The sequence below is a fragment of the Branchiostoma belcheri genome, unplaced genomic scaffold (genome assembly GCF_001625305.1).
Source record: "Branchiostoma belcheri isolate BF01 breed outbred unplaced genomic scaffold, Haploidv18h27 scaffold30, whole genome shotgun sequence".
In the NCBI taxonomy this organism is placed as follows: Eukaryota; Metazoa; Chordata; class Leptocardii; order Amphioxiformes; family Branchiostomatidae; genus Branchiostoma; species Branchiostoma belcheri.
In genome coordinates, this window is record NW_017803910.1 from 1966241 (window position 1) to 1977703 (window position 11463).

The following is an 11463-nucleotide window of genomic DNA, read 5'->3' on the forward strand; positions in this document are numbered from 1 at the left end:
GAATTCCGTACAACTCGTAGCCCTCCGTGATCTTGCCCCCATATATCTATATCTATCTATCTATCTATCTATATATATATATCACATAGAAGTAAAATGTCCTTGCTAATATCAAAATTACACAGACAAAAGGCTTGACAAAGGATTACATATTCACACGAAGCTTTATTCACAGTAGCTTGATATTTGTGTACACTTATAATATGCACAGAAATCACAGTAAAACATCAAGTAGTAGTGCACAATGCTAGCTATTCCATATCCCACAGTCAGTAGTACTGTATTGCCTATATATGGTAACATGTAGATGCACATGCCACTTACTGAATAAAACTTGTTGTTGGAAAGCTACACTGAATGACTTTCTATGTATTACAATGTAGGTATATATCTGTGTTACACCATTTTAAACTACATGCAACAGGAACCCTAAGCTTCTCACTGCAGTTAATATTATTATACAACTTACAACACCTTTATCCAGCTCCAGTAATGTACATGTACTTAAACTTTGGCTCTTCTCCTCAAAAGTCTTAAATGGACAAGACCACAGTTATCACTAGCATTCAACTGTTCCAATCTACATGTTAACAGATTAATGTAGGGAGGATAGAAGAAATTAACGTTTTCTCGAGTCTTATTTTTAGGGAAAATCATGCTGTTGACCATCAAGTGCACAAGGGCTAACAACTGTTGAGGTGGGGATTTTATGTGTATCACAAAATAGTTACATTCTTGGTGGCCTAAGTAGTTTCTTCTATTACCTATATAGATTTAGCACTTGTAATATTTCACACATCAAACCATTAAACATGGACATATTTCATGACACAATATATTTAGCAGTAATACATAGTTAAACAATAACAGGTACATGTACAATATCACTAATATAAGTATCCTTTTAATGGCATATACACGTACCAGACTATACTAATCAGAAAATACTTTCTGATAATACATATATAATTTGTTGACCAACTCCTTGAAACATCCTGACCAGCTCCTGCTGCATTATACAAGCTTACCTTACCTTTTATACAGTTTGTGACTCTTCTGATACAATCTGAATATCATGGCTGACCATGTCATTCTTGTCCAGTCCTATATAGCAAGGGTACCTGCTAAGAGCCTAAAGTACAGCTAAGGTGTAAGTATTGGCACACAATCCTTCAAGTTAATAGTTCCCCAAAATTGTTCTGAAACCTATCAATACATTCATTGTGTCTTTCCAAATCGACTATTCTGACTGCTAATGTCTCATAATCTTTCAAATGTTTCCTGAACCTTTCCAACGTTCATCATTAGGTACCCTTGCCCACCACAACTCCATAGCTGGTGTGTTACGCCGAAGGGCGGTTATACCGGCTATACAGATACAGAGTCGTAATTTTGTACAACATCTACATGCACATGTCATTTACAATATATAATCATTAGAACAACATGGCTAACAACCATGTAACTTATGCTAGTATCAGCTCTAGAAATGGAGATAAATTTCTTCATGGGTAATCTTTAAGTGACTTTAAAGTAAGAAAGGCACATACCCTAGATATCTCTTCCTACACTAGATGTATGTTTTAATATTGTGGAAAGTGTAAGTGAAGACTATGTAACGTTGACAGATACATCTGTTACACATATACTTCATGACACTGCAATAAAGTTTGGGAAAGTTCTTTTACAAGGTTTATACAGAACACTGTATTCAATCCTAAAGTTTACACTGATAACAGACTTTAAGTGTCAATGTGCCTCTCTCAATTACTGTATTCTTATTTCTTATGACACATATAGTTAATAGTACTAGATACATATTGTACTTAAAAAATGTTTTCACGGTTTTAAGTTTCTAGTTTCACAAATTTATAGTGACTATGTTTACATTATACAGTATATAGTGTTATTGCCTTTACTAGTAGAAGTGCATACAGTCTAGTAGTGTAGAAGAGTAGAAGTCTACACAGTCTAGTGCATGTATGTATGTGTTATATAGCAGAAGATAGGCATGTTATTTTTTCCTCCTGTCTATTCTAGTCTACTATGATACCTTCATGCATATGATGTGAGTTTCCTTACACTTACAGCTTAAGTGTTCTCTCTTCTACGATGTTTAACTTTGTTTTCTATTGAAGCGTTGTTCCGGTCAAATGTTCGCATATCACTTCAAGTTTCCACAAGAAGATAAACTACCATTGCACAGGAAAATAAGAAATCTATATCTTAACTTTATGTTAACATTTTGTCACATTTCACATAACTATTTTCTACCAGCACTTCTTTGAAGAACAACAAATACAACACAAATGTTTCAACATAAGTAACCCAAAGCATTGATGACAACAAAAAATACAGTAACAGATGAAAAATATACAACTCTGGAAACAGAAATGAAACATAGACGTGCAACATTTTCAGCTCCGTGTGCAAGCCTTTGTCAGTAAAGACTAGTATGTTTTCTGGTCAAGAAACAAATGATATGCCCAAAAGATTTTTTAATTGGATTTTTTCAAGTTCAGTTGACAAAGGCTGGCATTTGAACTTAAGACAGGTTCGGTAAAATCCATCTTATATAATGTCAAACAGATGCAATAAGTTATAATCTGTTACTTTTTTGCTAGTACAATTAAATTTTTTTCACCAAAAGGGAAAACGAACATGAATTAAATGTCTGGTTAGTAAAACGTTTGGACTTTTTTTCATGATACGTTTTTTTGTAGTCGTCTGTTTAACATACTGTTAGGTCTTCTTGGGTCAAGCCTTCCTTTCTGATTTCATGGATCAATCCATTTCAATACTAGGGGTGTCCAAGTTCTGAAAGGTTTTACTCGCCGCCACCTAGGTCAGCATGAAAGGGAAACACACACAAAAACACACCCGTATGTAGTAGAATCTTCCACTTTTAAACCATGCATTAAAGTCATTAATGACATTATCAGTAATGCAGTTTTTAGTCACACCTTTGGAAACAAATGCATGCAAACACTGTTTTTGTTCTACTGGGAGTAGAAAACCAAGTAAGTTTTGGTATTAATTCTGATTAAAAAGAAGGAAAAGTTAACTTCTAAATTTGAAGGGACATGCATATAATAGAAATAGGTTATGAAGTAATACAAAAATAGGAAATTGTACACCAGCAAATACACTTGCATGTACAACAGCGATTGTTCTTGAAAATGCTTTAAAAAATCACCCTAAACAAAATGAGTTACCTTCTACCCCGTACATCTAACTGCTCAGCATTGTATTAACATTGTGGAAAATGAACAAAGTATATAAATTAATAGGAAAAAAAACTCGGTATATTCTTGTATGTGGTTCAAGAAATGAGAGATCACCAATTGTAAGCTGTGCTGTCTTGCTTATAACTGACATTCTAATGTCTGTCATGTTCAGCGACCAGTGCTCACAGTACTTCAAAGCAGCAAAAGCATGTTGGCAGAACGTACTGTGCCTTTTGCAAAAAAAACTGGATTTTTCACAGTTTTCATATGATCAGCAAAACAGGATTCAGGGTCTCTAACAAGAGCAGGTGTAAAAAAAAACAAGCATGGTGATGTTGTGGTCGACCTCTTCAGATGGAGTGCGTTCTGCCGACATGCTAACAAAAGTTTTACTGTGGATCCAAGCAAACTCAACTCAACAAGAGCGGCTGTCCAAAAAAACGGGCATGGTGACGTTGTGGTCTAGCTTTTACCATGGATCCAACAAAACTCAACAAGAGTGGTGTTAAAAAAAGCAGGCGTGGCGACGTCTGGGCTCTAGTTACCTCTGCTGCCGACCAGCTGCAGGATGAAGAGGAAGATGTAGACGATGTCGAGGTACAGCTGCAGCGCGCCGGCGATGTACTCCTCCGGGCTCAGCTCGTGGCGCTTCCCGCCAACAACCAGCTGGGTGTCGTAGGCCAGGAACTGGGGGAGAAGGGAGTAAATTGAGTCAGCGCTCTAGCCTCCTCACCTCACCTCACCGGTCCCATAGCAGTCTGTACTGCCGTCGGGGCAACTAAACTGTCAACAAGACTCATCCACCCAGGGCGGTTCTCAGCTAGACTTGTCAGGTGACTCTGAGCCTGAGATTTTAATCTGTCATCTCAATTTTGTTTGAGGTAACATCATGTTAAGCGCCAAAGGTGCAACAATCTGAGGGGGTCTGGGGGCATGCTCCTCCGGGAAGTTTTGAAATCTTAACCCTCTGAAACTCTATTTCCTGCATTTTGAGGGACAAATGTTTCTGGTAGACACATTTAATTGCTGGTAGACTAGTTCATGACATGTCTTATCATACTCAAATGTTTCTTTACACCCTGATATTGCCTGTCAAAGATAATGGATTGGGCAGCGAAATTCTGGAAAGATGGACACTGGCTATAGAATACTGGAGTTCAGTATTTTCATGCACTTGCCCAATAGAACAGTCTTTAAAGATATAAAAAAATAATTTCCTGCTTTTGGCATAGAAAGTTGTATTTACATGTACTAATTGCCTAAATATACAAATGGGGCCGCTGTGGCAGATTGTTGTGTTGTTTCTCTTACCAGGGCAAACAGCAGAGCTCCCAGTCCAGCATACACAGTCTGCAGGATCTGTGGAATGAAAGGAACATGGATGTTCAAAACTTTCAATCCCGGGACTTGTGATCCAAATCTAGAGCATCACACATTGCTTTCCTCAAAAATCATTCTTAACGGTTTATATACAACATTTATTCTCAACTCAATTCACTCTGATGTTATTCTGTGTGTGCTCTATTATTCTTTAATTTTAATCTGACTTAGTGTTACAGTGTACATGTACATGTACAGTCACATACTTTCATAAGCCTATTATTATAATTACCAGATACATGTACATTGGGCAATCATAATATTGTCAACCCTGTCTGGGGCAGCCACTCTTCAGCAGCAGCCTCCGTCCCTTGAGTGGCATCTGAGCACAGGTTTGATTCTGTATCTGTATCTGTATCGGTATAGCCGGTATAACCGCCCTTCGGCGTAACACACCAGCTTCGCAGGCACACGGCGTGGCGGAATTCTATCATTACAATGCATCCGTAAGTTCTTAACTGACATCATGTAGACTAGGAATCGAACCCTGGACTTGTGATCCAGGATTTGCCAGGAGAGACCTACCGGCACCCATGGGAAGGTGATGAGAGCGATGAGGCCGAAGATGAAGAGAACCAGCACGCCCACAAACAGAAACCCGCCACAGCCAGTGAAGTCATACTGGGGAAAACAAATTACACATGTATAATTACTACTACTGTACTACTACTACATTGTAATGCTACATTGCACTACTATTGCTACTGCTTTGACTTCTCCTATTAGTTCAGTCACAGTAAATCAAATAGCTTCACATTTACGTCGGTGAAGGTTAGACATAGGTAATAAGATACGCCAAAAAAACAGTTAATCAAGCAACTGGATATGACTGTATCTAAAATCATATCCAGTTGCTTAAGTAACTTTTTTTGGGCGTAACTTGCCATTTACATGCATGCATATCATAATCAAAAGTCATGCAAAATCCAATTAAAAAGCTATGCATTTCTTTAGCAAAATGTGTGCAAAAGTTGTGCAATACAATTGTTACAATGTTCCCTACTACAGGAAACTGCAGGTCTGTTTCTCACCTTGGTCTGCATGGCAAAGAGGGACACTCCAAAACACACCAGCTGCAGGGAGACAGAGGGACAATAAGAATTCTATTTTGCCAATTAATTGTACAATTTTCAATGTAGGAACAAGTGACGTGCCTGTCATAATTACAAGTAGCACTAAATTATGATGCCCTGATGAAGATGACAGACAGTCATCAAAATACATGTATCTGCACATGTAAAATAAATGCTTGTTAGTAAAGACCTTTGCTGTTCCATTTCCTAAATTTTTATGAGAAGAAAGTTATTTGAGAAATACTTACGCAGGTGATGCCGACTGCCATCAGCACACTGTAGATGTCATAGTAGCTGTGAAAAACAATAACAAAATGTCAGAATAGTCCGGATCCACTATCTCACACGCTTGTGAGTTCCCTACTATACCTTTCCCTGTTGATGTTTGAACTGCAAAAAACAAAAATTCAAAAGAGCGCTGATTCTCACCTTGTTATTATTCCCACCATATAGGACATGGCCAGAGTCTGTGAAGAGGAAAATCAGGCAATTAGATGTTATAAATAAGAAATTTGTACCAATTCTCAACTTGCATACATGTTCATGTATATGGGTATGCCACCTGTACAACAAAGACTTCACGCCATCTTGGTGTCTTTTTTGGAGAGTTCTTGTCAATTTGTATTCATTCATAATTGTGAATTGTCCCTGATTCCTCTAGCTTGTTGGGAGACAATTTTGATCCCTAATTCTACCTGAGGTATCAATTCAATCATTTACTTTCCTGACAATCTGCAGTTACACTATTACCTCCACTTCCTGTATGTGACTCTGTTGTGTTCAAATACCGGTATATTATTGAAAACAAAACCTCAACAGTTAAAATGATCCATACTTACAAAGAGACTGAGCATGATGATGTTGGTGGGGTACTTGCGGCGCACGGTCGGGCAGCACACCAGCGCAAAGTACGTCACGATGAACACAGCACTGGGGAATAATACATACCCTGTTAAACACAGTGTAAACAAAAGCTACCTAACATGCAAATTTCATGACCTTTACATGTCCAGATTACAAGATATCAAAACCATATGATCTGCTGCAGTACCAAAATAAGATGCCAGGGGACCCAAAATCTATTAACAATCATTTCGAGCTCTCATCAAGACCTACCCACCTAAAAAATATCAAGCCTTCTCAAGCTACTGTGTTAACACACGGATGGACACACACACAAATGCTACCCAAAATATAAGCAAAAGTAACTTGCACATGTCATATTGAAAACGCTTCAAGCTAAGGAATTACATTATGTACTCCACAGTATGGAATTATCTTAGTAAAGAAATGAAGAGTGAAAGCATACTTACTATCCTGCCCAGTACAGGCCAGGGTTCTGACGAGCAAAATTGTGCACCTCTGGGCTGTAGACATACAAGAAAAATAAAACATACTACAAAAGTTAGAAAGTACATTGTACACCATATGTAGGCCAATTTCAGGACACAAGATACTACAACATTCCATCTCCTATTATCTGCCATTTCTTAGCACATTTTTGTCATCATTTCATACTTTATGGTCAACTGAATACCAACTCTAGCTTTTCACAGACCCTGATATAGCATCATTAACTCACACAAACTTGAAGATGCACACAAATCCAAAGGTCACCAGCAGCTGAGCAGTCAGTACCAGGTACACCTGAGGGAAAAAACAATAAAACAGAGAAAATGCATTTTAGCATAGTTATACTCATACATGTACAGTTAATACATACATTATACATATCATAATGCTGTCAAGCCTGCACCACTGTACTGTCAGTGACCACCTCGACATGTACATAAAGATAACCTAGCCATTGTGTTAAGACTTTTTGGTGGTCCATCTGTTTGGATATTGTTGCTGACTCAAGCATAAAGAATCCTGTTGAACCATGATATAGACCAGATTTATCAGTCCTCTCATTATACTGCATTGTTGATAGTGGATTAATTAAATCCTAAGTTTGACTGTTGGAACTGACCTTTTTGATGAACTGCCTGCGGATAGCCTTGTCGTTAAAAGCTGAGCTCGCAAAGTTCTCGTCGGACGAACCAGACGACTCGGGGTCCCGGACATGCGCCTCGGGTACCGTGTCGCTGTAGACGGTGTTGTACGCGCCCGGGACGGTCCCGTACGCGGTGGAGGGGGGCTGCTGGTACCCGCCCTGCGCAGGGGGGTAACCAGGCTGCATGGCGGGGAAACCACCCGCACCGGGCATACCACGTGGCATAACGGGGGGTGGGAAGGGTGCTCCTGGGAAAAAGTTATACAGGAAAACACTTGTTAGATGTGATTTTAAAGTTATGAATACGCTGGATGAAGGTTATATACGGTGTTCTATGCAGTGCCAATTTTTTTGTCGTCTCAATTTTGTTGGATATCACATCATGTCGAGGGGGTATGCTCTCCTTGGCAAATTTTTTAATCTTGACCCTCTGAGTCTGAGAATGCTTTTTCCTGCATTTTGAGGGAAATTTTGCTGGTACACTAAGCTTAATTCAATGGCATCTTTTGAAGATAAGTAACAGCTTCATCTACTCCACAAACAAATTTTCATGGTTTTAAACAATCATAGCCTTGGAAAGAAGTGATGAAGATGTCATGCCTAGCTATAGCTGGCTAATCTTATTCATCCGTTCATGATGACATACAATAACATACCTCCTGGTGCAGGGGGGAAGGGGGCCATGTTAGGTCCCATGCCAGGGGGTCCCATGCCAGGGGGTCCCATCACAGGGGGTCCCATGCCAGGGGGGTACGCTGGCTGGTCAGGTTTGCCATACCCCCCTGTGGTGGCATCTTCGTAGCTGGGCGGAGCTGGAACTGACATCCTGAAGGCTGCTCACAATTCTTCTCTCTAAAAACAGGACAGCTTTTTAGACGTTTCACAACACAGCTGACACACATACATAAAATGATAAATTGTAACATGCTTACAGAAATTTGTAGAATGTGTAATGATTAATTTGTAATGTAACTGTTGATTTTGACCCCAAATAAATGAGTACAGCTTCAGTATGTGCAGTGTTATCCCTACTCAGTACTATTCTTACACCTTCATGACCAAAACCAAGAATTTTCAAATCACAATGAAACTTGAAATTATTGGACTGGTATAAACAAGGACATTATACACATCTGTGTATAATGTCCTTGGTATAAAGGAGAATCTTCACAGATTGTTACAATGTATGTAGTACTGCTACTAAGCAGTTCCTCTTTCAGTTTCTAACTACAAGTATCATTATGACTCCACATCACATGACTATACTGGTAACATGACGTGGGGGAACCCCTGACAGAGAATAGGAAACTGTCTATGCTCTGATCATAAATAATGCATGATGGCTTGTTGATGTGTGCAATGGCAACCTGAGCAAATATCTTAATTCTTATGGCTTATGCCACTACAAAATAGAAAAGAGACACTCATGCCATGACTAAAAATGTTTTCTAGTATCAATCTAGTTTCATATTGCAAGTTATCATTTTTTTTCTTCCCTTGAAGTATGAAGTACAATACATTATCAGTAAATTAAAAAAAAGAGTACGGTACGTCTCTACATAAGATATACCATTGTATTTGTAAGGTAACACATTATTAAGCTTCATGCAAAATTGTATGCACACATTTTAGCCTGAGACAAGTGGGTATTGATGTGTGCATAATTATCCAGTCGACATGGCTGCCTGCCAGTGAAAACTGGTATGTTCCACCACAAGCCAATTTTACATGCACTGGCTAGCAACACGACGTATACAGGGTAACAAGTGGCTAAAATCCTGGAAGCAAGTCAGAGAAAGAAGATTACCTGTTTCCCCTTTTGACACTTTTCCTGTACACTTTTTTTTACATTATCTTTTTGCTGGAATTTCAGATTACTGCCAGCCAATAGAAACCCTGTCAAAAGGACCTGGGTAGGCCAACAACACTCCCAAAACTGTAAAAATACCAGCAAGTCAAAAAGTGGGTGACAGTTGGGTGATTTGCATACTAATGATTTGCATATCATATTATTATGTCTACAAATAATTTGTATGTACATAACGTAAACAAAAAAACAAACAGTGATTGCTCTTACAAGTTACAGTCTGGCTATTACTTATTAGGATAAAATATAAAAATTGTACAAAAATCATGATTCATGACCATTAGAAAGCGTAAAACAAATCTAAAGCAATACCTAGTCGTTTATGATCACTCGATCTCTCCAGAACCTGATGCAATTTCCAGAAAAATCTGGAATTACGCTTACGTGCGAGTCTGCAATTCTGACCAAAATCCAATATCAAGAGTTATGCAGAAAAATTTTTAACAAACGTATTTTCAAGAAGAGCAACAATCCCCTTTTGTTCAATGCACACATCATTTCTGAAATCTTCATATATTGTAATATATACAAATGCAGCTTGATCACACATACATTATAAAATACTGGTTAACATGTAATGTGTGTAAACAATTGTCAGACTGTCATATACTAAGACATATTATGTACTATAATGTAGGTCTACCTAAAATACTATATCAAGCTATGTAGTGGGACAAATTAAAGCATCTTCTAGCCTTAAAGCCTAAATTATCTTACCTCAATTGTCTTGTTTTGACGTCAGGCAACACATGAAAATGAGTAATCGAATTTCGCAATAATCATAAATTCACACCGTCAGGATTTGTTTTCTAGCAACGACATTGGTATATGACAAGGATCAAAAGATTTTACTGTTAATTCACGAGGTTAATGGTGAAATATTGGTGACAATATGGTAGATCTTTAGTAGGGGAAAATCGTAATTTTTCTGCAACGCCTAGAATATCTGTTCAACAAGGAAATGGCTACAGATAGCGGATCGCGTTCATCACAAAAACACGCCCTAAAACGATCAACAAAGGAAAATACAGGTGCTAGGAATGTAACTAAAGCCTTTAGCTAATTCTACAGCTACCTGCCAAGTCTCACCTGGTCAAATTAAGCCGTCCTAGTCGAAAATTTGATGGAGAAATCACGTAAAACGTCGATCACGACAAGACCCTTGATTCCCAAATGACGTCACGCGAACATCATCACATTTGAACTCTCGCGAGATCTGGCGAGAAACACCGTCAACATTTCACGTTGCAGTTAGAAATAGTCGCAAGAGGTCGCCTTTGAGAGGTGCAATGTTAATACTGCCTCATGTTGATTTGATTATATGGATGACATCCTCTGGGAACCCTAAAACTGATGCGCGCGTGCGAATAAAAAAAAGTTTGGCTAAAAAAAAAGTTGTTTTCATTATGAAATCTACGTGGTTTTCAAGGTTGAACAGATGGCACAGAGTATGGTTTGGCGAATAATCTAGTCTTCAAGTTCATTTCTTTATATTTTCGTCTTTTTTGGTTTGATTTTGGCATTCTAAGACAGTGGTATCCTTTTTTGCAACTTACGGTATGTCTTTGCTCATTTTGCAACTGTTTTGTACGATTTACAGTATGGTTGAAAACTTTTTTTTTTTTTGGAAACGGCCGAAAATTCATGCGCGCGCGGATGTCATCCATATAATCAAATCAACATGGCCTTACCGAGCCAAAAAAAAGACATAAAGAAAATATTACTTTTTGTAGTTTTAAAGCTTAAGCTTGAGCTCTATACTTGACTGATATACAATATCATGATATTCCATTTTACAAATGTTGAAGTGTCTAGCAGAACTAGCACGAAACAGAGGCACTTGTTTGACTGATGTAAGAAATTACAAGACATATTTGCTCCCTTAAAATTTGAAATAAAGTAATAATAACATTATTCTAA

At 38.2% G+C, this 11463-nt stretch overlaps 1 protein-coding gene across 1 annotated transcript; it reads right to left on the bottom strand.

Moving 5' to 3' along the window:
- Positions 1–145: 145 nt before the first annotated feature.
- LOC109474186 (protein lifeguard 2-like) lies at positions 146–10752 on the bottom strand. The gene is made up of 12 exons (XM_019774439.1): positions 10633–10752; positions 8333–8528; positions 7653–7924; positions 7263–7327; positions 6994–7047; positions 6520–6610; positions 6110–6147; positions 5929–5974; positions 5639–5680; positions 5133–5228; positions 4539–4586; positions 146–3914 (listed from the first exon to the last, which is right to left on the bottom strand). The coding sequence occupies exons 2-12, from the start codon at positions 8499–8501 to the stop codon at positions 3765–3767; spliced, it is 1071 nt and encodes a 356-aa protein (XP_019629998.1). The 5' UTR covers positions 8502–8528; positions 10633–10752; the 3' UTR covers positions 146–3764.
- Positions 10753–11463: the final 711 nt, after the last annotated feature.

Coding starts and splice junctions, on each gene's coding strand:
- LOC109474186 (XM_019774439.1), bottom strand. CDS start 8,501: ATGTCAGTTCCAGCTCCGCCCAGCTACGAAGATGCCACCACAGGGGGG. Junction 7,048..7,262: donor GTGTGCATCTTCAAGTTTGT/GTGAGTTAATGA, acceptor GTATGTCTACAG/CCCAGAGGTGCACAATTTTG. Junction 6,611..6,993: donor GGCCTGTACTGGGCAGGATA/GTAAGTATGCTT, acceptor ATTATTCCCCAG/TGCTGTGTTCATCGTGACGT.